This window comes from Phyllobates terribilis, unplaced genomic scaffold (assembly GCF_046119375.1).
Source record: "Phyllobates terribilis strain yellow unplaced genomic scaffold, ASM4611937v1 Scaffold_1__5_contigs__length_1240528914, whole genome shotgun sequence".
Lineage (NCBI taxonomy): Eukaryota > Metazoa > Chordata > Amphibia > Anura > Dendrobatidae > Phyllobates > Phyllobates terribilis.
In genome coordinates this window covers 510922039-510948667 of record NW_027362761.1, presented here as the reverse complement: position 1 = coordinate 510948667, position 26629 = coordinate 510922039, and the positions used below count along the sequence as shown (strand labels likewise).

At 45.2% G+C, this 26629-nt stretch overlaps 1 protein-coding gene across 1 annotated transcript in view; it reads left to right on the top strand.

The window, feature by feature from the left end:
- The window catches only part of IPO11 (importin 11), a 590907-nt gene that overhangs the window by 232689 nt on the left and 331589 nt on the right, over positions 1 to 26629 (top strand). The window contains exon 16 of the mRNA XM_073680251.1: positions 17052 to 17080. Within this exon, the coding sequence (XP_073536352.1) occupies positions 17052 to 17080 (29 nt within the window). The remainder of the gene's footprint in view (positions 1 to 17051; positions 17081 to 26629) is intronic.

Genomic DNA, 26629 nt, shown 5'->3' with positions numbered 1-26629 from the left:
TTTTATGCTGCTTTGATAAAAATAGTGTCAACTAAGTCCCCTATGTTATTTACATGTACTATTACTATTTATTTGCTTACTACATGGTATTTGCTCATTTGTTTTTATCCTAGATTTCATCGTACACATTCATTTGATAAAAAAATGTCATGTTCTGGTGACTTTAATGTACATGGGGGCCTTTAGACATTTTATGGGATAACCTGTAGATTTGCCATATAAGTAAATAGGAGGAAAAAAAGACCCCATTTCCGGGGTCTGCATCCATATTTCCCCTAATCTCCATTCTGCGTGGTGAGGTGGCCTCTCGCTGAAGCATGCAGATGGAGACCTCTTTGTAACTACCCTCTACTTCCTACACAGATGGACAAGACAGCCTTTTCCATGGCCACTGTAATGCTGCAGGCTGTGCTAATCTTGCCATAAAAAAAGGCAATGTAGAAGTGCCTAAAGCCATTCTCCCAGTTCTGTACTCTATTTAGGCTTGTCATAGGGATCTAACTCCATATTAGCACCCAAACCATTGTGGACCCAGTACACTCATAGAAAGTAGCGGGCGCACCCCAATGTCCTGTTTACTCGGCTGCAGCAGTGACGTACCATCTGTACTTGCCTGCTGCAGCCGATCACAAGCCTCAGTGGAGTATAGCACGAGACCAGTGATTTGCTTCTAGGTCATGCGCGTAGACAGCACGTCCAGTGAACCCAAGAACAATGCAGAACACTGAAATGCAAGATTTAGGCATTAACGGCTCGCCCACACGACTGATGATTCTCTCTACCGAGATAATCGGATCAGTTATGGTAAGGACACTCTGTTCGATCTCTGATCAGAGTTTGGGCTGAGTGTCCGTTTACTGTGATCCACACTGGAGAATCCTATCACAGGTGTGGAGAAGACGGAGAACCTAATTTCTCCATCTTCTCCATTGCCTGTGTCTGCAATAATCAGACTGCATTCAGATACCATCTGAGTGCACTCCGATGTTTTACACGCACCCATAGACTTGTATGGGTGCGTGTGGAGCCACTCGCAGCATATATGATTCTTTTTCTCTTGCCGATTTGGCCTCCTGAACTTTTCATTCTGAAAACAAACCAGCTAAACTGTTGTCTTGCTCAGATGAGGCGGACTGCCAGCACAATGAGGGGTCAGTTTACACTATACTCTATAGAGGAAGAAGGAGTGAAGAGCACAGTGAGAAACCAGAAAGCTCAGCACCATCCTTACATCTCCCTCTGCCTAACAAATCTTTTGCCTCTCCCTAGAACTTGATTCACATCATGGCGTTGTATTTCGCCCTCCATGTTGCTTCGGTTTCTGTCTGTGTGCTAAAAAGGAAAGAAGAGCAGGAATTCCTCTCATTGTGCTGTGTATGGGAGACATCATAGCAGCTAGTCTCCTCCCACCAGCTCAGAGACAATTGCAAAATAAGAGATACAGCCCGCAGAGGGGAAAACTGGTGAAAATGCAGAATACAAGTGAAATAGTTTTATTCCTCGACCTTATTCTGAAAAGTCATTTGGAAATATTGTCAGTCACCCTTTTCAGGGATTGGATGACCAGTGATGTTTACTTGGTTGAGATTTTTAGCTGAACGCACAAGACTTCATGATACACTTGTCTCAGTTTGATCTTCAGACCTCTGCTGTTTGTCTGCTTTTCTCTAATCCAGGCTTTACGTTGGTTATGTCTGTGGGGAAATATGTATAGTGGATTATTCCAAGCACCACTATATAACCTTTCTCCCGCACATACATCATCACAGTACAGTCTGCACTGGTCATTAAACACGGAGGAAGCAGTTGATTGCCTGCAGTGTGTATAGAGTGTGTTTGCAGCCATGTCTCACTATACACTTTATCATTCATGCACACCACCGGATTTTCAGTCTGAGTGCTATCCATTAAAAAAAAATGTATCGCTATTGGACCAATGTTATTCAATGGGGCCGTGCAGATGAATGATTTTTTTTCACTGTCCGAATCCGTGTGTGCAAAAAAACGCAGCGTGCACAATTTTCTTCTGGAAATAGACTATTTTTTTTTTTTTTTAAATCCCATACAACCCTTAAAGGGAACCTGCCACATTATACATTCAGTCCTAACTGTAGGCAGCATGGTATTAAGCCAGTTGATTTACAGGCTTTGTAGGACAAAGGTCCAGTATAATTTGTGTTCAATACCTTTATATCTCTCTTTTTTATGCTTAGGAGTCCAGTGGGCAGTACTACCCAGTGATTGACAGCATAGTCATACGGGAAAGACTGCTACTGTGTAGAACCGCCCACTGGACTCCTAAACCTTAAGAAAAAAAAAAAACAAGCCGAGATGTAGTTTTATAATTTTAATACAAGTCACGATGAATCTTTTTCTGCTCAGCTCCTTCTGCTGTGTAGATGTGGCCTTCGGATCTGCAGCTGTTTTTAATCCCTTGCTGAATTAGCAGGATTTCTAGAACTTCGATTAGTATATTTGGTGAGCTTCTACACTTGTTCCTAGCGGACGAGATATCCACCCTTTAATAAATTAGCTTTTTGATTTTTTTAGACTGGTATATCAAGCGTCACTAAATCTGCCCCAATGTCCCCTCGTCCCTAAAAGTTGATAGATTGTGTTTGGCCGAGCCAGCAGCGGATAGTAAAGTATTGTCATTATATGTCATTACTGATCATTTACAGTGTGCCATCTGTTTCTCACCTTCATCAGAATACTTTTTTAATCTGCTAATTTAACACTCACAGACTGGGATATGTAAATTTTCTGTTGTCCAAAATGCTCAGTTCTTTCTATGCTGATATTAAAACGTAATCTGATTAAAAAAAAAAAATCCTCGCACCTCTAAAATGTCATTGCATCTGTAGTTAATTTAGAATCGGAAGGCAGGGGGATTTAGTTGCGTAGAGACGCGCAGATAGCTAAGGACAAACTCTGTGCTGTTAAAGACAATTAATTGTGCCATTAATTAAAACATTTAAAGATAAGCGTCACATGGAAGCTGATAAGCGTGCAGTTCTATTACATTGATGCCGTCATGAGCAGTACAGCTTTCAGCTTAGATGTAGTCGCTGTGCAGTCAAGTTTCATCTATTTATCCAAATCTGCTAATTATAAGTGGTCTAATTAGGTAATGTCTAGCTGTCAAATCTTCCCCTCTACCAATTTCACAATAACTGATACACGGGACACCTACAACGGGTGAAATAAGTATTGAACACTTCACCAATTTTAAAAGTAAATATATTTCTAAAGGTTCTATAGACGTGAAATTCTCACCAGATGTCAGTAACAACCCATCCAATCCACACAGGCAAAGAAATCAAACCATAGATGTCCATAAATTTTGTGTAATAATGAGAAATAGGAAAAAGTATTGAACACACTTACTGATTTAATTAATATTTTGTACAAAAGCCTTTGTTGGTGATGACAGCTTCAAGACGCCTCCTGTGTGGAGAAACTAGTCGCATGCACTGCTCAGGTGTGATTCTTCCAAATCTTCAAATTCTGAAGCTTTCGTGGGCTCCTTCTATGAACTCTGAGCTTTAGTTGCTTCCATAGATTTCTGTTGGATTCAGGTCAGGTGATTGGCTGGGCCATTCTAGTAACTTTATTTTCTGTCTCTCAAACCAATTGAGAGTTTCCTTGGCTGTGTGTTTGGGATCATTGTCTTGCTGAAATATCCACCCTCGTTTCATCTTCATCATCCTGATAGATGGCAGCAGATTTTTATCCAGAATGTCCATTGTCCATTTGTCCATTCATACTTCTTTCAATTATATGAAGTTTGCCAGTGCCGTTTGCTGAAAAACAGCACCACACCATGATGTTCCCACCTCCAAACTTCACTGTGGGTATGGTGTTTAGGATGATGCGCATTGCCTTTTGACCTCCAAACATAGTGTGTATTATAGCATCTAAAGAGTTTAATTTTGCCCTCATCTGACCGGACTTTATTCTCCTAGTATTTCACAGGCTTGTCTAAATGTTGTTGAGCAAATTTTAAACGTGCTTGAACATGCTTTTTGTTCATTAGTGGAGTGTTGCGTGCTGAGCGTGCAAACAGGCCATGGAGGTTGAGTGCATTACTTAAAGTTTTCTTTGAAACAATTGTACCTGCTGATTCCAGGTCTTTCTGTAGCGCTACACAGGTGGTCCTCGGCTTTTGGACAACTCTTCCGTTATTTCTTTTTACTCCTCTGTCTGAAATCTTGCGCGGAGCACCTGGTCGTGGCCGGTTTATGGTTAAATGATATTCCTTCCACTTCCGGGTTAAGATCTCAACAGTGGTCACTGGAGCCTTCAGTAGTTTAGAAATTCTTCTGTAACCAATGCCATCAGTATGTTTTGCAACAATAAGGTTGTGAAGATCTTGAGACAACTGGTTTTACCCATCACATGATGTTTCTTGTGTGGAACCTTGGTAATGACACTTTTTATAGGCCATCAGTTGAACCAGCTGATATTATTTTTCAGAGTAACAAAACCAACAAAGCAAACATGAAGGATAGAGTCCCAATCAACGCAAGCACCTGAAGAAAAATGGACCCCTAAAATATAACTTTTATTAGATAAGTTAAAAACATTAAACTCGCAAATTCATGTTAGTGAGTGTATACAAAAATCTAAAAAACACAGTCAAAGCAGACCGTAAACAATAAATAACAAAAATAAAAAAAGGGGACTCCAAAGGGAGTAAGTTTTTTTCCTAGTTTGGTTAGAGGACCATCGGTAATTACTGATCTGGGGATATTACATTATCTGCACTGCACTTTACTATACCTACACCCACACAGTGACTGACTCTTCAAAAATATTGACTGACTTAGTTGATATATTCTGATCTGCATATGAATATATATGGTACTATCTGAGAGATTACCTTCCACATTAATTTTTTTGAGGGAATTATAAATATTTTTTTTTACTTGCAATTTGGTTATTTATATAACTACGAATACACCCAGGATTGTGAATCTAAATACTACCTGTGTTACACTTTGTTAGGGGTGCACTAGGGTCCGCTGAGGAGCGTGGGTGCCAAATCGCAATTTTAGAGTGCCAACCTCCGCTGGTAGTCCACTAGGGAATTCTAGGGTGAACTAGTCCACCAGTCCTCAGGGCTACGGAGTCGAAGTCGTGGAGTCGGAGTCGGTATAAAATGGACTGACTCCGACTCCTAAAATATATTATAAATTGGGTACAGTAGTTCAATGCAGTTTGTGGGGAATATTTTTTTCATAAGAATTTGGGAAAGTTCTGAAATGTCCTATAAATGTCTGTCTTATTCCTGATCTAAGGATCTAGACTTTTAGCTGAGGTGCATCTGTGCTACAGTAAATTTATCACTTAAACATGAGCCATGTATGAGGGAGTCGGAGTCGGTGTGATGGAAATTGAGGAGTCGGAGGTTTAGCTTACTGACTCCACAGCCCTGCTAGTCCCTATATACTGTATTATACTTGCTCCCTTTGAAGTCCCCTTTTTTGTATTTTTGTTATTTATTTTTTATGGTCTGTTTTGGATTTTTGTATACACTCACTACCGTGAATTTGCGAGTTTAGTGGTTTTAAGTTATCCTAATAAAAGTTATATTTTAGGGGTCCATTTTTCTTGAGGTGTTTACTGATAGATTTCAGCTGCTGTCATGACTATCCATGACTATTTACACCTGTCTTTCTTCATGTGTTAAATACTTTTTCCCTGTGTCATTTCTCATTCTTACAAGCATAATTATGTAGCACCCTGAGGATTCGGCTGCTACAGGGGTATTGCACCTCAACCCAGAGGTGTGATATTCCACTCCCGGGTAAGGAAGGAGTGTGGATCTGAGCTCGGTAGGCTGCATGCACTACACACATCCCATTTCCGAGGAGCAGACCGACGGTACTCCCACTTAGAAATGTGCAGGTACGACCGAGTCTGTTCCTGGCTGGAGTGGGAGGGGGGTGGAACATCCCAAGTGGTGTAGGGGCAGATAGGGGGAGCAGCCTGAGTAAAGATAGGAGCTCATTGGGTGCTGGACACCTGAGCTCACACATAGAGGGTGTATATAAGGTGGGCACCAACTAAGAACAGGGTCAGTTGCAGAGAGAAAGTCAGGAGCAGAGGAGAAGAGAGACCCAGAGTGAGAGAGGAGAGAGAGAGAGACTCAGAGGCACAGAAGAAAAGGACTCTAAGACCCCAAACTAAATCCCCGGGTGAAGAGTCGGCATCAGGGTACCGGAACCCAAGCTGGTGGGGGTAAAAACATTCCCCAGCCAGAGACCGGAGACCGTGGGCAGCGTTTGCCACGGTCACCCACCACATCCACCACGAAGGCATACCACGAGGAGGGTCAGGGAACCCAAGGCCAAGGGTGTCCCAACAGAAGGCCCGAGGGAGCTGGACCTGGGTGGATCAATAGTGGGGACGGCCAGAGAAAGGACTGAAGGAGAGCTCAGGGTCACGCTCCGGACTTATTTGGGAGTTGGCCGGATCCAGAACCTGGTGGACGCAGCACGGCTCGGGAGGTCACTCGAAGCTGGAGTGACCAGAACATCAGCAGTGAGTAAAACATCCTAAACTGCAGAACCCGACTCTGTCTCTGATTGCCGTCTACACTGTACCACCACAACTCCCATCCTCTGCACCTGATCCCCTGAGGCTATACCCCACCCGTTGGGGGTTATACCATCACAAGCTGCACCTACACCATCAGCCTCAGCGGACCCTGCTGCAGCGGCGGCCATAGTGACCGCAACACAACGGGTGGCGTAGTCGACATTAAGAACTTATAACATCTGTAGGACTGCCACATACAACTGAGTTTGACACCCTGGGCACGGACCGGGTCACAGCCACTCGGAAGACTACAACCCCCATCTGATCCGGCTCCGGATATTCCCACTAAAGAATATGGCCCAGGGGGCGCATCAACTTTGGCGTAGTCGGCAGGATTACGTGCCCGCAACACCCGGGTACTGCGTGCCTGAAGAAAAGAACGAGTTTACCTCAAAAAGAAGTCTCCTGCCGGTTCCGGAGGGTCCCCGCCATCGGACCCCATCACCAGTCGATTCCCGCCGGTTGTCCGCCATTAACAGCTTTTTCCCGCCATCTGCAGAGTTTCCCGCCACTGGGAAGCGATTCCCGCCATTTCCAAAGGTTTCCCGCCTTGGAAGAGCGGACGCCATTATGGGCGTGCCAGAGGGTGGCGAGAGGCCACCTCCCATCGTGGGCCAGGACCGAAAATGGCGCCAAAAGTGGAAACCGCCCCCACCAACAGAGACTGTGATGCTTGAGGTGTCTGTCAGCGTGAAAGAACCGCCCCTGGAGCTGACAGTCACCCAGTGGCCCCGGGACCGCCCTCGAAGGGGGAGGAGACGAAAGAAAAGAACGAAGATGGGTGCCGTCTGGAGCAGTCTAGAGCGAGCGCACCCGGAGGCAGGAAGCCTGGAGAGGAGTAGCAGAGAATCTCACCCGGAGATGGCGAGAGAGCAGAGCAGCACCGGCCCGCTGGCCAGGAGCCTGCTGGAAGAAGAGCAGAGCAGCACCGACCCGTTGGTCAGGAGCCTGCTGGAAACCGCGACCCCACTAGGCCTAGTGGAGGTCCTTGCACAGCTCCCCCGAGACCGGGAGTGTGCACAAACTGCCCTGGAGGGCCTCGCACGGAGGATGGCCCGGGTACAGCGAGAGACATTGGCGGAGTGGAGCCGAGAGATGGCCCAGCAAACCAAGACCCGGAGCACGCCAGCCAAGATGAGGAGACAGACCGCCTCTGAGGATGGCGCGGGAGGACCCAAGGCCGGAGACGGCGCCGAGAAGGGAGCCGAACGCATGGAGGCAGGTAAAGGGGACGTCTATACCCCAAGCCGGGACACCGCTTACCTGCCCCAGCTCCCCGTCGCAGAGCCCGAAAGTCCCCCTGCTGTGCCCGAAAACGCCATGTCACCGACGCAGACTAGGCCCCAACCGGAAGCCGCCGCCGCGACCCCTGTGACGCCATGCGCACCGACCCCGAGCGTGGCAAAACAGGAAGTAACACCAGCCTGGTCGCAGGGCCTAGAATTCCCGGGCGTCGCATCACCAACAGCGCCCCCTACCTCCGCGGAGCCTCCGGCCTGGCCGCAAGGCCAGGTAGCCCAGGGCGCCGCCGTCCTGACGGTGCCATTCACCTTCCAGGTGCCCCAGGCCTGGCCGCAAGGCCTGGGCAACCCGGGCGCCACCACCACCGCGCCCGCACCCGCAAAATCAAGGGTGCCGCGTCTGGGAGAGGACTTGTTTGCCCAGCACACGTGGCCGGACGGGCAGCCTTTCATCTGGCCCCAGGAATATTACGAACTGGAGCACCAGAGGAGAGTTGGGGCCATGTGTGCACCCCTGATTCCGGCTCCGAAGCCCGTGATAAGGATCTCGCCCCCGCTTGAAGAGACCCAATTTGAGTGGGACCCCACCGGAGAAGACCTAATGGGGTTCACTCAAGAAACCAGGGCAGCTGCAGCGGAGCGTGCTGCGTGCTGCCGACAGCAGCTCGAGGAGTTTGCGAGGGAGCGGAGAGAGAGGCGGGTCCGGGAACAACAGGCCCAAATAAGGAGCGCCGAGCAGAAGAGCCGAACCAGGAGGGACCCCCGTGCAGCGCACAGTCCCCGCACCACCGGGACTGTAATTAAGTTCAATATGCAGCATGGGTGGGGCTTCATCAGAGACCACAACACCCCCGGCGACGTCTTTGTCACGCGCAGAGATGTGGAGTCCCATCTGCCGGAGGGGCACAGAGGTCGTGACCTTTATATCGGGGACGAGGTCACCTTTACCCGGCACAAGTGTGCCAAAGGACCTTACGCCCTCCATGTGCATCGCCTGACAGAAGAGGAGCTGCGATGTGAGGAGGAAGAACAAGAGGACCCGGACGGGTCTGAAACTAGAGTCAAAGGTAACAATAAAGAAAGAGCAGGAGGACGCCGTCGTTAAGTACAGCGAAGCAGGAGCTGTATATAGTTGCCCGTCGGGGCACCATAAACTGAAACTGTTGCTGCTGCTAATATAGTCCCCGTTGGGACCAGCTGAGTGAACTGTTTACCCGTTTACCCTTAATCCCACAGGCTGAGGACTGTGAGCAGCCATCCCCTTTCCCTCCTTACCTGGCCGAGGACTGAGAGCGGCCATACCCCTTGTAAATAGTTGCGCGTCCTAAAGCGCCCCCTTTCTAGAGAGACTGTCGCACTTTACCCGGTCACACGTTGCACAGTGACCGGAGGAGGAGCCTGAGACGACGAGAAAGTTTTATCTGCTAAGATATGTTATTTATATAATGTTTTATATGTTTTATATGTTTATAAAAAAATTTGTATGTTTTGGTGTTTATGTCTTACAGCCCGAGGACGTGCTGTGATTTACCAGGGGGGAATGTAGCACCCTGAGGATTCGGCTGCTACAGGGGTATTGCACCTCAACCCAGAGGTGTGATATTCCACTCCCGGGTAAGGAAGGAGTGTGGATCTGAGCTCGGTAGGCTGCATGCACTACACACATCCCATTTCCGAGGAGCAGACCGACGGTACTCCCACTTAGAAATGTGCAGGTACGACCGAGTCTGTTCCTGGCTGGAGTGGGAGGGGGGTGGAACATCCCAAGTGGTGTAGGGGCAGATAGGGGGAGCAGCCTGAGTAAAGATAGGAGCTCATTGGGTGCTGGACACCTGAGCTCACACATAGAGGGTGTATATAAGGTGGGCACCAACTAAGAACAGGGTCAGTTGCAGAGAGAAAGTCAGGAGCAGAGGAGAAGAGAGACCCAGAGTGAGAGAGGAGAGAGAGAGAGACTCAGAGGCACAGAAGAAAAGGACTCTAAGACCCCAAACTAAATCCCCGGGTGAAGAGTCGGCATCAGGGTACCGGAACCCAAGCTGGTGGGGGTAAAAACATTCCCCAGCCAGAGACCGGAGACCGTGGGCAGCGTTTGCCACGGTCACCCACCACATCCACCACGAAGGCATACCACGAGGAGGGTCAGGGAACCCAAGGCCAAGGGTGTCCCAACAGAAGGCCCGAGGGAGCTGGACCTGGGTGGATCAATAGTGGGGACGGCCAGAGAAAGGACTGAAGGAGAGCTCAGGGTCACGCTCCGGACTTATTTGGGAGTTGGCCGGATCCAGAACCTGGTGGACGCAGCACGGCTCGGGAGGTCACTCGAAGCTGGAGTGACCAGAACATCAGCAGTGAGTAAAACATCCTAAACTGCAGAACCCGACTCTGTCTCTGATTGCCGTCTACACTGTACCACCACAACTCCCATCCTCTGCACCTGATCCCCTGAGGCTATACCCCACCCGTTGGGGGTTATACCATCACAAGCTGCACCTACACCATCAGCCTCAGCGGACCCTGCTGCAGCGGCGGCCATAGTGACCGCAACACAACGGGTGGCGTAGTCGACATTAAGAACTTATAACATCTGTAGGACTGCCACATACAACTGAGTTTGACACCCTGGGCACGGACCGGGTCACAGCCACTCGGAAGACTACAACCCCCATCTGATCCGGCTCCGGATATTCCCACTAAAGAATATGGCCCAGGGGGCGCGTCAATTATAATAATAATCTTTATTTATATAGCGCCAACATATTCCGCAGCGCTTTACAATTCAGAGGTTCATATACAACAGTCAGTGTCGAAAGCTGCAGAGAGGTCAAGAAGAATGAGCAGAGAGTAGTCACCATTACGTTTTCCTGTAAGAAGGTCATTGGTTACTTTGATGATTGCAGTTTCTGTAGAATGTAGGGGGCGGAAGCCAGACTGTGATGGGTCTAGAAGAGTGTGAGTGGAGAGGTAACTGGTAAGGCAGGAGTAGACCAGGCACTCCAAGAGTTTAGAGATGAAGGGAAGATTGGAGACTGATCTGTAGTTGTTTGTGCAGGAAAGGTCAAGAGAGGGCTTTTTTAATAATGGAGTAATGATGGAGTGTTTGAAGGAGGAGGAGAAGATACCAGAAGAGAGGGAGAGGTTGAAGATTTTAGTTAGGTGAGTAGTGACGACTGAAGAAAGAGACTGGAGTAGATGTGAGGTGATGGGGTCAGTGGTGCATGTAGTGGGATGAGAAGAAGGGAGGAGCCTGGAGACTTCTTCTTCTGTGACTGGGTCAAATGTGGAGAGTGATCCAGAGGGGATGTGGGGGGGGTGGGAGTCACGGCACTGGTGGCTGGGAGCTAATTTCCTGACGGATGGTGCCTATTTTCTCTGTGAAGTAGGAGGCCAAGTCCTCAGCACAAATGTCCGTGATGGGGGACTAGGCTTTAGGACTGAGGAGGAGGGAGTGAAAGTGTCGAAGAGGTTTTTGAGGTTGTTGGATAGTGAGGAGATCAGGGAGGTGAAGGGCAGAGTTATATGTTTTTAACATAAATTTATAGTGGATAAAGTTTTCTAGTGTGCGAGTTTTCCTCGATAGGCGTTCGGCACTTCTAGAGCATCACTGGAGAAATCGGGTTTGCGGTGTGAGCCAGGGCTGTTTTACTCTGTGTGTAGAGCTACTTGGTCCAGTGTGCTTCTGAGAGTGTCATTGTAGTAGTTTACAGCCAGATCAGGACCGGAAAAAGAGGAGATTGGAGACATTGATGAGTGAAGGGAGTCTGTAAGCGTATGAGGGTTAACGGCTTGTAGATGTCTGAATGTGTGATACTTAGGAGTGTGCTGGGGCGGGCGAGGATTTGTGAGCGTGAAGGAGAGAATGTTATGATCAGATAGGGAAGAGGGGAGTTATCTAGGTAGAGGATTGAACAAAGCCGGAAAAAGACCAGATCAAGGGTGTTTCCATCTTTGTGCGTCTCAGAGGTTGAAAGCTGTGAGAGGCCAAGAGAAGTGGTTAAAGATAGAAGCTGGGATGCGGATGAGGAGGTGGGGCCGTTTATGGGGATGCTAAAGTCTCCCAGGATAAGGGTTGGTAAATCTGAGTACATGAAGTGCTGCAGCCAGACAGAAAAATGGTCAAGGAACTGGGTGGGTGAGCCTGGGGAACGGTATACGACCGCTACTCTGAGGGAGAGGGGATGGAAGAGTCTGATGGTGTGGACCTCAAAAGAAGGGAATGAGAGTGATGGAACTGGGGGGGATGACCTGGAAGGTGCATTGTGGGGACAGGAGTAGGCCGACTCCACCACCAAGTCTGTTCGCAGGTCTCGGGGGAATGGGAAAAATGCAAGCCGCCATGAGAAATAGTGGCAGGGGAGACTTTGTCAGAATCCTGGATCCAGGTTACAGTGAGGGCCAGCAGATTGAGAGAGTTGGTCAGAAAGTAATTGTGCAGGAAAGAAAGCATCTTAATTTATGGACATCTATGGTTGATTTCTTTGCCTGTGTGGATTGGATGATGAGTTACTGACCTGTGCTGAGAATTTCATGTCAATAGCACCTTTAGGAATGTATTTTCCTAGAAAATTGGTGACGTGTTAAATGTTTATTTCACCCGCTGTATATATTCTCTGTGTAATCTATACTGATTGGAAACCACAACATAACGCTGATCAAAAGGAATGCCTCCACTTATCCTGACTTGGCACATTGAATATGATCTTGTAGCAGAGAGAAGTAAATGTCTATTTTCACACGTTGCTTTTTTGCTGTGGTTTTTTTGCAGCCAAAGCCTGCTCTCGTGGCAATAAAAAAAGCTGATTACAAAAAGCAGGTTTTGTTGCGTTTTTGGTGCAGATTATATGTGTCATTTGTTTACAGTACATGTTTAATAAAGTTAGTCTCATTCACAAAAAAAGCAGCAAAAATGCATGTTTGCTGTTTTTTTGCAGCGTTTTTGCATTTTTTCACTGCTTTCCATGGTGCAAATACGCTGAAAGAATTGACATGCTGCAGTTTACACAAAAGCAGCAGTTTTCCAATTGTCAGGGAAAAAAAGCAATCGTGTGCATGAGATTTCTGACATCTCAGAGCTTTTGCTGGTACTGTAAAAAGCAGTTTTTAATTTGCATATAAAAAGCATTAAAAAACCGCTGCAAAAACGCAATGTGTGAACATATACCACAAGAGTGTGAGCACACACTGTGGCTTGGCTAATGGCTAAGTGACTTTTTTTCACAATTGTGCGGACATTGGCTCATCGCAGGTGGGCACAATTTTGTCCACATGGCCTGTCCACAGCGTGTGACCGGACCCTAAAGTACAGGATCTGTGACCCAAATACTGATGCCAATAATCAAATGCGATCACTAAAGGCGCTGTCCATTTTTGTATCCTCTATTAGAATATTGTGCTTTAGTTAATTTGGTCCTCATCTCTTGGCCAGAATGAATGGCCATTACAAAGAGAACGCCTCTTTTTCTGGAGGACCTGTCCTGTATTACACAGACAACCAATTGATTTCAATAGGTTTTGTGTAATACTTTATATCTCCTGTGGTGGCGCTACAGGAAAATGCTTTCTGCCAGGTTTCCCCACAAATTACAGCGGGAGGCTTGGGGTCCCAGCGTGGAGACACTGTGATTTGCTTATTGTCATGGGACTCTATAACAAGTTGGAAATGTCCAAACAGGAAAATCCCTTTCAATATGTAACTTTTATTTGTTTCAAAAATAATAATAAGCACTTAAAGTATTCAGGTGAATGTTGGAAAATGTGGCTCCACAGAAAAGGGCTATGGAGTATTCAAGGGTGTAGAGTACAAGATAGGTCAAAAACCTGCAGCGATCTAGCTGTTCTGAAACTACTACTCTCAGCATGCAATAGCATGCGCAGGCTGTCAATCATCTATCTGAGCATGCTGTGAGTTTTACTAAAGCTGTAGGAAAAGTCCAAATTCATTTGTGTAAAATTCTATCCCTTCCTTATTTCAGATCGCTACCAAAGTGTACAGGCCTGATGCTTGTGATCACTATAATATATAGAAAGGGTGATTGCACTTTGATATAGATCTGAAATCTGAAAAGGAGGACAGCAGTGTGAGTGGCCTATTAGTCTCAACACCCCTGATGTCTCCAGTATTAGATTAGAAAGAAAGGGTGCACAGCAATGTGATCAGCAGTGTACAGTCATGGCCAAAAGTTTTGAGAATGACACCAAAATTATATTTTCACATGATCTGCTGGCCTCTGGTTTTTATTAGTGTTTGTCTGATGTTTATATCACATACAGAAATATAATTGCAATCATATTTTGAGTACCAATAGGTTATATTGACAGTTAGAATGAGTTAATGCAGCAAGTCAATATTTGCAGTGTTGCCCCTTCTTCTTCAAGACCTCTGTAATTCTCCCTGGCATGCTCTCAATCAACTTTTGGACCAAATCCTGACTGATAGCAGTCCATTCTTGCATAATCAATGCTTGCATTTTGCCAGAATTTGTTGGTTTTTGTTTGTCCACCCGTCTCTTGATGATTGACCACAAGTTCTCAATGGGATTAAGATCTGGGGAGTTTCCAGGCCATGGACCCAAAATCTCTGTTTTGTTCCATGAGCCATTTTGTTATCACCTTTGCTTTATGGCAAGGTGCTCCATCATGCTGGAAAAGGCATTTTTGGGCACCAAACTGCTCTTGGACGGTTGGGAGAAGTTGCTCTTGGAGGACATTTTGGTACCATTCTTTATTCATGGCTGTGTTTTTAGGCAAGACTGTGAGTGAGCCGATTTCCTTGGCTGAGAAGCAACCCCACACATGAATGGTTTCAGGATGCTTTACAGTTGGCATGAGACAAGACTGGTGGTAGCGCTCACCTCTTCTTCTCCGAATAAGCTGTTTTCCAGATGTCCCAAACAATCGAAAAGGGGATTCATCAGAGAAAATGACATTGCCCCAGTCCTCAGCAGTCCACTCCCTATACCTTTTGCAGAATATCAGTTGGTCCCTGATGTTTTTTCTGGAGAGAAGTGGCTTCTTTGCTGCCCTCCTTGAAACCAGCCCTTGCTCAAACAGTCTCCGCCTCACAGTGCGTGCAGAAGCACTCACACCAGCCTGCTGCCATTCCTGAGCAAGCTCGGCACTGCTGGTAGTCCGATCCCGCAGCTGAAACAGTTTTAAGATACGGTCCTGGCGCTTGCTGGTCTTTCTTGGGCGCCCTGGAGCCTTTTTGACAACAATGGAAGCTCTCTCCTTGAAGTTCTTGATGATGCGATAGATTGTTGACTGAGGTGCAATCTTTGTAGCTGCGATACTCTTCCCTGTTAGGCCATTTTTGTGCAGTGCAATGATGGCTGCACGTGTTTCTTTAGAGATAACCATGGTTAACTGAAGAGAAACCATGATACCAAGAACCAGCCTCCTTTTAAAGTGTCCAGTTATGTCATTCTTACTTAATCATGACTGATTGATCGCCAGCCCTGTCCTCATCAACACCCACACCTGTGTTAATGGATCAATCACTAAAACGATGTTAGCTGCTCCTTTTAAGGCAGGACTGCAATGATGTTGAAATGTGTTTTGGGGGTTAAAGTTCATTTTCTGGGCAAATATTGACTTTGCAAGTACAGTAATTGCTGTTAAGCTGATCACTCTTTGACATTCAGGAGTATATGCAAATTGCCATTACAAAAAATGAAGCAGTAAACTTTGGAAATATTACTATTTGTCTCATTCTCAATACTTTTGGCCATGACTGTAAGCAGCTTCTTCCTACTTCAGCACCCCACGATATCTCCATTATTATATTAGCAGATACAGTGTGGATAGCAGTATGAGCAACATCTTCTTACCTCAGCACTCCTGATATTTCCAGTATTATTTTATTTTTTTATTTATTTTACTCACTTATATAGCGCCATTAATTCCACATTGCTTTACAGACATTATTATCACTGTCCCCATTGGGGCTCACAATCTAAATTCCCTATCAGTATGTCTTTGGAGTGTGGGAGGAAGCCAGAGAAAACCCACGCAAACACGGGGAGAGCATACAAACTCCTTGCAGATGTTGTCCTCGGTGGGGTTTGAACCCAAGCCCCCAGCACTGCAAAGCAACAGTGCTAACTACTGAGCCACCGTGCTGCCCTGTTTTAGATCAGGGTGGACAGCAGTATAAGCAGCCCCTTCTTACCTCAGCACTCCTGGTATCTCCAGTATTAGATCAGATAGACAGGGAGGACAGCAGTGTGAGCAGCCTCTTCTTACCTCAGCACTCCTGGTATCTCCAGCATTAGATCACATAGATATGGTGGACAGCAGTGTAAGCAGCATCATTTTACCTCAGCACCTCTGGTATCTCCAGTATTAGATTACATAGATATGGTGGACAGCAGTGTAAGCAGCATCATTTTACCTCAGCACCTCTGGTATCTCCAGTATTAGATTACATAGATATGGTGGACAGCAGTGTAAGCAGCATCATTTTACCTCAGCACCCCTGGTATCTCCAGTATTAAATCACATAGACAGGACGGAAAGCAGTGTGAGCAGCTTCTTCTTACCTCAGCACCCTGATATCTCCAAAATTAGATTAGATAGACAGGGTCAACAGTAGTGTGAGGTGAGCTGCCTCTTCTTACCTCATCACAACTGGTATATCAGACAGAGTAGACAACAGTATGAACAGCCTCCTCTTATACTCCTTTTATTTTCAGTATTGGTTCAGATAGACCGGATAGACAGCACTATGAGAGGCTTTTTCTTACCTCCGCACGCCCGATATCTCCAGTGTTATATCACAAAGACAAGGTGGAAAGCATTGAGAGCAGCCTCTTCTTATCGATGCCCTCCTGATAGCTCCAATATTGGAACGTCCAATGGAGGTCACATTGTCCTACTCATCCAGTGATGCAGCGACCTACTGCAAGTACTCGGAGTTATCTGTCTTATTAACGTTCTAGGACCGGTATCTGTTAGAGTAACAAGTAAGCGGCCATTTTTATATGCTACAATGATTACCTCAGTAGACAAAACAAATGTGATTTGCTAATAAGAGGTGTATAAGAATTTATTTACAATGACATTTTGTTTCTTTATCTATTTTTTTCTTCCCTTTAAAAATATGTGTGTTAACCCCGTTACAATGTATTTACATAATGCTGTAGTAATGCCGCATAACCAGCACCTTTAATGACAGTGGTTTGTTTTATCTTTTGTGTTCTTGTCTTCCAGGTTCGCATTGAGACAGCTACAACCTTGAAGTTGGATATCCTTTGGCTATGTGTGAATGGAAATATGTTGCTCTATTCATAAATGCTATTCTAATTAAAATCATTTTGCTCCTGCTGAGCACTGCTGTCCCACTTTGCCCTTAAAACTGTTTAAGCTTCTGAAAATAGAAATAATTGATTACCAAATATGAACGGTGACAGTGACAACAGCGTTTGTTTAGTGAATATGGCCACATTTTCCAAACTTTACATGGGTCCCATTGTAATGAATGACAAGGGTCCGCCATGTAGGAAAATTATTATTATTAGCATTTTAATAATATAAAGTGATTGTCCGTTCATAATAGTAAACCTATGTACAGTATTCAACGAAAACATGTGACTGTTGGGGCAGATAACAGTAGAAACACACACACTATAACTATATATACACATATATGCACTGCTCCAAAAAATAAAGGGAACACTTAAACAACAGAATATAACTCCAAGTAAATCAAACTTCTGTGAAATCAAACTGTCCACTTAGGAAGCAACACTGATTGACAATCAATTTCACATGCTGTTGTGCAAATGGAACAGACAATCGATGGAAATTATTGGCAATTATCAAGACCCACTCAATAAAGGAGTGGTTCTGCAGGTGGGGACCACAGACCACATCTCAGTACCAATGCTTTCTGGATGATGTTTTGGTCACTTTTGAATGTTGGTTGTGCTTTCACACTCCTAGTAGCATGAGACGGACTCTACAACCCACAGAAGTTGCTCAGGTAGTGCAGCTCATCCAGGATGGCACATCAATGCGAGCTGTGGCAAGAAGGTTTGTTGTGTCTGTCAGCGTAGTGTCCAGAGGCTGGAGGCACTACCAGGAGACAGGCCAGTACATCAGGAGACGTGGAGGAGGCTGTAGGAGGGCAACAACCCAGCAGCTGGACCGCTACCTCCTCCTTTGTGCAAGGAGGAACAGGAGGAGCACTGCCAGAGCCCTGCAAAATGACCTCCAGCAGGCCACAAATGTGCATGTGTCTGCACAAACGGTTAGAAACCGACTCCATGAGGGTGGTATGAGGGTCCGATGTCCACAGATGGGGGTTGTGCTCACAGCCCAACACCGTGCAGGACGCTTGGCATTTGCCACAGAACAACAGGATTGGCAAAGTCGCCACTGGCGCCCTGTGCTCTTCACAGATGAAAGCAGGTTCACACTGAGCACATGTGACAAACGTGACAGAGTCTGGAGACGCCGTAGAGAGCGATCTGCTGCCTGCAACATCCTTCAGCATGACCGGTTTGGCAGTGGGTCAGTAATGGTGTGGGGTGGCATTTCTTTGGAGGGCCGCACAGCCCTCCTTGTGCTCGCCAGAGGTAGCCTGACTGCCATTAGGTACCGAGATGATATCCTCAGACCCCTTGTGAGACCATATGCTGGTGTGTTTGGCCCTGGGTTCCTCCTAATGCAGGACAATGCCAGACCTCATGTGGCTGGAGTGTGTCAGCAGTTCCTGCAAGATGAAGGCATTGAAGCTATGCTCTGGCCCGCCCGTTCCCCAGACCTGAATCCAATTGAGCACATCTGGGACATCATGTCTCGCTCCATCCACTAACGTCACGTTGCACCACAGACTGTCCAGAGGTTGGCGGATGCTTTAATCCAGGTCTGGGAGGAGATCCCACAGGAAACCATCCGCAACCTCATCAGGAGCATGCCCAGACGTTGTAAAGAGGTTATACAGGCACACGGAGGCCACACACAATACTGAGCCTCAATTTGACTTGTTTTAAGGACATTGCATCAAAGTTGGATCAGCTCAATCGGATTTAGGTCTGGGGAACGGGCGGGCGGGCCAGTCCATAGCTTTAATGCCTTCATCTTGTAGGAACTGCTGGCACTCATGAGGTCTGTCATTGTCCTGCTTTAGGAGGAATCCAGGGCCAACCACACCAGCATATGGTCTCACAAGGGGTCTGAGGATATCATCTCGGTACCTAATGGCAGTCAGGCTTCCTCTGGCGAGCACAAGGAGGGCTGTGCAGCCCTCCAAAGAAATGCCAGCCCACACCATTACTGACCTACTGCCAAACCGGTCATGCTGAAGGATATTGCAGGCAGCAGATCGCTCTCCACGGCGTCTCCAGACTCTGTCACTTCTGTCACATGTGCTCAGTGTGAACCTGCTTTCATCTGTGAAGAGCACAGGGCGCCAGTGGCAACTTTGCCAATCCTGGTGTTCTGTGGCAAATGCCAAGCGTTCTGCATGGTGTTGGGCTGTGAGCACAACCCCCATCTGTGGACGTTGGGCCCTCATACCACCCTCATGGAGTCGGTTTCTAATCATTTGTGCAGACACATGCACATTTGTGGCCTGCTGGAGGTCATTTTGCAGGGCTCTGGCAGTGCTCCTCCTGTTCCTCCTTGCACAAAGGAGGAGGTAGCGGTCCTGCGACTGGGTTGTTGCCCTCCTACGGCCTCCTTCACGTCTCCTGGTGTACTGGCCTGTTTCCTGATAGCGCCTACAGCCTCTGGACACTGCGCTGACAGACACAGCAAATCTTCTTGCCACAGCTCGCATTGATGTGCCATCCTGGATGAGCTGCACTACCTGAGCAACTTCTGTGGGTTGTAGAGTCTGTCTCATGCTACCACAAGTGTGAAAGCACAACCAACATTCAAAAGTGACCAAAACATCATCCAGAAAGCATTGGTACTGAGATGTGGTCTGTGGTCCCCACCTGCAGAACCACTCCTTTATTGAGTGGGTCTTGATAATTGCCAATAATTCCATCTATTGTCTATTCCATTTGCACAACAGCATGTGAAATTGATTGTCAATCAGTGTTGCCTCCTAAGTGGACATTTTGATTTCACAGAAGTTTGATTTACTTGGAGTTATATTCTGTTGTTTAAGTGTTCCCTTTATTTTTTTGAGTAGTATATATATATATATATATATATATATATATATATATATATAGTCAATTAGGATTACCATAATGTTTTACCCCATTCCGGCCCAAGGCGTACTAATACGTATCTGTGCCCTGGGCCAGATGCGTATTAGTACGCCTTGACGATTTCGCCCGCACACAAGCGGTGCGGGCGAGATCACCGCCGGGTGTCAGCTGTGACAATGTGCAGGAAGTGGTCCCGCACCGCTCCCTGCACATTAACCCCAGAAATGCTGCAATCGAAATCGATCGCAGCATTCCGGTGGCAAGAGGAGGAAAGCGCGATACTTACCTTCTCTGCCGGCGTCCTGCGGCGTCTGAGTCCGGTCCCGGCTGTTGTCATGGTGACCCGATGTCATCATGACAACATCCGGGTCACCAGGAGGCAGGAAGTTACTTTGGTCATGCGCAGTGCACGACCAAAGTAACTTCTCCCTGACAGGCTGTATAGCATAGGGAGCTGCTGCTCACTATGCTATACAGCCGTGAGGCTGCAAAAAGTGAAAGTCCCATAGTGGGACAATGTGTAAAAGTAATAAAAATGTCAGAAAGTGAAAAAAAATAATAAAAAAAATTGTAAAAATATTAAAAAATGAAAATAATAAAAAATTATATATATTGTACCCATAAATAAATAATCTTATGGGAAAAAAAATAAACCAATAAAAGTACACATATTTGGTATTGCCGCGTCCGGAACGACCTGACCTATAAAAGTGTCCCACTAGATAACCCCTTTAGTGAACACGGTAAAAAAAAAACAAAAACAACAAAACAAAACTTAAAACGATGCTTTATCAGCATACCGCCAAACAAAAAATGGAATAAAACGCTATCATAAAGGCTAATGTAAATAAAAATGGCACCGCTGAAAACGTTATCTTGTCTCGCAAAAAACAAGCCGCCATACAGCTCCATCAGCCGAAAAATAAAAAAGTTATAACTCTCAGAATAAAGCGATGCAAAAACAATTATTTTTTCTATAAAATAGTTTTTATTGTGTAAAAGCACCAAAACATATAAAAAAACAATATAAATGTGGTACCGCTGTAAACGTACTGATCCGAAGAGTAAAGCTACCTTATCAATTTTACGACACGCAAAACGGCATAAAAAAAAAAATCCTGAATTGTTGGTTTTTGTTTATTCTGCCTAACAAAAATCGGAATAGAAAGCGATCAAAAAATGTCACGTGTCCGAAAATGGTACCAATAAAACCGTCAACTTGTCCAGCAAAAAACAAGCCATCACATGACTCTGTCAGCCGAAATATGGAAAAATTATAGCTCTCAAAATATGGCGATGCAAAAACTAGTCTTTACAAAAAAAAGTTTTTTTAGTGTGACAGCTGTCAATCATAAAAACCCGATATGAATCTAGTATCGCTGTAATTGCACCGACCCGAAGAATAAAGTCGTTTAATCACTTAAACTGCACGAGGAACAGCGTAAAAAATAAACTCTAGGGTTAGGGTTGTGCTAGGGTTGGGCTGTGGTTAGGGTTGGGCTAGAGTTAGGGTTGAGCTAGGGTTAGGGTTGTGCTAGGGTTAGGGTTGGGCTAAGGTTAGGGCTGGGGTTGTATTAGGGTTGGTGTTAGGCTTGTGTTGGGGTTGGGATTTTTTCAGAAGTTAAGAAAAAAAATGATGACACTATGGCGACTAATGTTGAGCTCAAGTGCTCGCTACTTGAGTTTGAGCGGGTATAGCGGATGCTATATGACATGCTCGAGTCTCCGCCCCAAATGTTTTGCAGCTGTTATACAGCCAAAATAACCTTGCGGGGATTGCCTGCCATTCATGAGCGATCCTGCATGGTCTTTTTTGGGTGTCTAATAACAGTGAAACATGCGGGTGGGGACTCGAGCATGTCACTTGAGCACCCGCGATACTTGGTGCATACCGGAGTACCCGAAGCAAACTCAAGTAGCGAGCTCTTGCACTCAAGACTAGTGACAACTTATACAATATGATGACCTAATGTTATCAAATTCTGTATCGTACCTCCGGGTTCAAAATGTTCACTATACCCCTTGATACAATCCCTGAGGGGTCTAGTTTACAAAATGAGTTCACTTGTGGGCGCTCCTTCCCTTCAGAACCCTGCAGTGCGCCCAAACAGTGTTTTTTCCCCACATATGGGGTATCAGCTTGCTCAGGAGAAATTGCACAACAAATTTTGGGGTTCATTTTTAATGATACCCTTGTGTAAATAAAAAAAATTGGGGTCTAAAGTAACATTTTTGTGAAAAAAAATAAATGTTCATTTTTTTCTTCCACATTCCAAAAATTCCTGTGAAGCACCTGAAGGGTTAAAAAAACTTCTTGAATGTGGTTTTGTGCAGTTTTTAGAATATTGTCACTTTAGGGTATTTTCTGTCATAAAGGCCCCTCAAAGTCACTTCAAATGTGATGTGCTCCCTAAAAAATGATTTTGTAAATTTTGTTGGAAAAATGAGAAATCGCTGGTCAATTTTTAACCCTTATAGCTCCCTAACAAAAAAAAAAATTTGGTTTCAAAATTGTGCTGATGTAAAGTAGACATGTGGGAAATGTTATTTATTAACTATTTTGTGTGACATATCTCTCTGATTTAAGGACTTGGAAATTCAAAGTTTGAAAATTGCAAAATTTTTGCCAAATTTCCGTTTTTTTCACAAGTAAACGCAAGTGATGTCGAAGAAATTTTACCACTATCATGAAGTACAATATGTAACGAAAAAACAGTCTCAGAATCAGGGGGATCCGTTGAAGCTTTCCAGAGTAATTACCTCATAAAGTGACAGTGGTCAGAATTGTAAAAATTGGCCTGGTCATTAACGTGCAAACCACCCTCGGGGGTAAAGGGGTTAATATTTGCCAAATGCCAGATTAATGAGAGAGAATGTTTTAAGGCATTTTTATTACTTACTGCAAAGTCAAAAGTTTACATACATTTCTTTAGTATTTGGTACCATTGCCCTTAAACTGAATGACTTGGGTGAAACGTTTGGGATATCCTTCCACAAGATTCTCACAATAGTTGGTCGGAATTTGGGCCCATTCCTCCTGACAAAACTGGTGTAACTGATCCAGGTTTGTAGGTTGCCTTGCTCGCACTTGCCTTTTCAGCTTTGACCATAAATTTTCAATAGGATTGAGATCAGGGCTTTGTGATGGCCACTCCAAAACATTGACTTTGTTATCCTTTGTAAACTTTGTTACCATTTTGGCAGTATGCTTCGGGTGATTGTCCATTTGGAAGACCCATTTCCCCCCAAACTTTAACTTCCTGGCTTATGTCTTGAGATGTTGCTTCAGTATTGCCACATAATCTTCTTTTTCTCATGATGCCATCTATTTTGTGAAGTGCACCAGTCCCTCCTGCAGCAACACAACCCCACAACATTATGCTACCACGTGCGTGTTTCACAGTTGGGATGGTGTTCTTAGGCTTTGAAGCTTCTCCCTTTTTCCTCCAAACGTAACGATGGTCATTATGCCCAACAAGTTAAATTTTAGTTTCATCAAACCATAGGACATGTCTCCAAAACTTAAGGCCTTTGTTCCTGTGTGCATTTGCAAACATTAATCTGGCTTTTTTATGTTTCTTTTGGAGTAATGGCTTCTTCCTGGCAGAGTGGCCTTTCAGCTCATGTTGATGCAGTACTTGTTTCACTGTGGATATTAACACAATCTTACCAGCTTCCACCATCATCTTCACAAGGTCTTTTGCTTTTGTCCTTGGGTTGATACACACATGTCGGACCTAAGCACATTCATTTTTTGGACACAGAACCCATCTCCTTCCTGAGCGGAATGATGATTGGACATTCCCATCTTGTTTGTACTTGCATATAATTGTTTGTACAGATGAACGAGGCACCTTCAAGCATCTTGAAATTGTACCCAAGGATGAGCCAGACTTGTACAAGTCCACAATTCTCTTCCTGATATCTTGGCTGATTTCTTATGACTTCTCATGATGCTACACAAAGAAGCAGTGTGTTTCAGGTGTGCATTAAAATACATCCACAGGTGTGTCTCTAATTAACTCAGATGGTGCCAAAAAACAGAAGCTTCTAAACACATGACATCATCATATGGGCAGTCTAGAATTGTTTAAAGGCATAGTAATCTTAGTGTATGTAAACTTTTGACTTTGCAGTAAGTAATAATGTCTTAAAACATTCTCTCTCACTCATTATTCTGGCACTTGGCAAGTATTACAAATTATGGTAATCCTAAGTGACCTAAAACGGGAAAGTTTTATTCTGATTCATGTCAGATATTGAGAAAAACATGCATATGTGTCTTTTTTATATAGTATACTTCTGGTTTCAACTGTGTATTTGTGTGTGTGTGTATGTGTATATATATATGTTTATATATATATATATATATATATGTATATATATATATATATATATATATATATATATATATATATATATATATATATATATATATATATATATATATATATATATATATATATATATGTAATATATATACACACATATATATATGTAATATATATATATATATATATATATATATACACACACACACACTCTTCAATATTGAAATTGCAACACCAAGAAGGAAAAGTAATGGAATGGTGGAAATCACAGGATGCATAGACATGTGACAGATCTGCAAATTATGAATAGAGGGAAACAAAATTTTTCAAAACATCTTGATTAGTGATGAGCGAGCACTAAAATGCTCGGGTACTCGTTGCTCGGGTCGAGCACATTGGAATACTTGGGTGCTCGACCCGAGCAACGAGCCCAATGTAAGTCTATGGGAAACTTGTGCATTTTTCTGGCGGTCCCCTCCGGCGGTCTGCAGAAGGTCAAAAATTGCCCAAATCAATGGGAACCATGCTCAATTAAACATCAGGCAGGCAGAATATATAGCCAGACAGGCAGGGTATATAGAAGGGTGCATGAAAAACATAGCAGGGCACTTGGAACACACTAGTGCCCTCTGATTTTCATGCACCCGTCTCTTTAAAAAAGCCGGCCGGCAATTCATCAGCGGCATACACCGGTACCCGACAATTTAGAACAGAAAGAATAGAGCATCACACATAGATTAGATAGATAGAAACATGTCAGTCACATATATAAGTACAGTGACAGTGTTGGTTATTGTATTTGTCATTTAGTGTTAAAATAAAGGATTTATTAAAAAAAAAAATTGGCGTGGGGTTCCCCTTAATTTTAGTCTCTAGCGGAGGTTAAGCAGATGGCTGGGGCAGATGTTTGAAGCCTGGGAAGGGGGTAATACCCACGGAGCTTCCCAGGCTACTAATATCAGCCCCCAGCTGAATACCTAGCCTTTACTAGCTATTAAAATGGGGGACCCTCAAAAAAATGACGTGGGGTCCCCCTATTTTAATAGCTAGCAAAGGCTAGGTCGACAGCTGGGGGCTGATATTAATAGCCCAGGAAGGGTGCCTTGAATATTGGCCCCCTTCCAGGCTAGAAACACCAGCCGTCAGTCGCCTCAGAAATGGCGCATCCATAGGATGCGCCAATTCTGGCACTTAGCCTCGCTCTTCCCACTGCCCTGTAGCGGTGGCAGTGGGGTAATAGGGTTGGGGTTGATGTCCGCTTATAATGCCAGCTGACATCAAGCCCAGGTTAATAATGGAGAGGCATCTATAAGACACCCCCATTACTAACCCCATAGTGAAAGTTAAAAAAAAAACAACAAACACCCGGAATAAAGTCCTTTAATTTAAATAAAGACACAATTCTTTAATGTTCTAAATTAAACTCTACTTACCGTCACGCCCATTCCAGCTGAAGCCAACGATCTCCTGCAATAAAAGTAAAATAATAAACCAACCTCATCCTTACCCTTCCATGGTTCCCAGGACGGCTTCAGCGCTGCTACATTGACCTGACAGGCTGCATCGCAGCAGAACGCTGCCATCCAGCTTGCCATGCCGCAGTTACTGAGAAGCTCCTCACTGTCTGTCTGTGACGGCATCAAGATGAGCCGAGTTCATGTCCAGTGAACTCAGCTCACCTCATGCACGTCACTGACAGCGTGGGAGAATTCTCCTGCGCATGCGGTGCCGGCAAATGACGTCACCGCTTGAGCAGAAGAATTCTCCCACGCTGGGACGGCATTGAGGTGGCAGGCTGGATGGTAGCAGAACGCTGCAATACAGCATGCCATCCTTCAGAGACACTGCAGTGCGCAAGCATGCCTCGCAGCTCCCTATGCAATTGCCGTCCAATGACTTCCCAGATGTGCTTGATGGGAGACAAGTACAGATACGCTGCAGGCCTTGGTGGCACGTGCAGCTTGTGGCCTAAAGTTGTCGTGTTGAAAAATGTCTCCTGGTACACTTTGGTTAAATGACCATACAGCTGGTTCTGCAACTAAATTAATGCAATGCCAAACTGTTAGTGTGCGGGGAATGAAGACCAGAGGGGTCCTGTTTCTGTGCATTATGCCACCCCACGCCATAGTCCACAAAGTAGAGTAGGACCAGTGTACTGTTCCCCCATGAAGCACCTCTTCGTGTTGTTGCCCTACAGGTCTACAGATGGAGGCTAGAATGGAGGTTTATCAGTGATGAGTCCCGATTTTACCTTAGACACAAAGATAGCCAGAAATTGGTCTGGAGACTACGG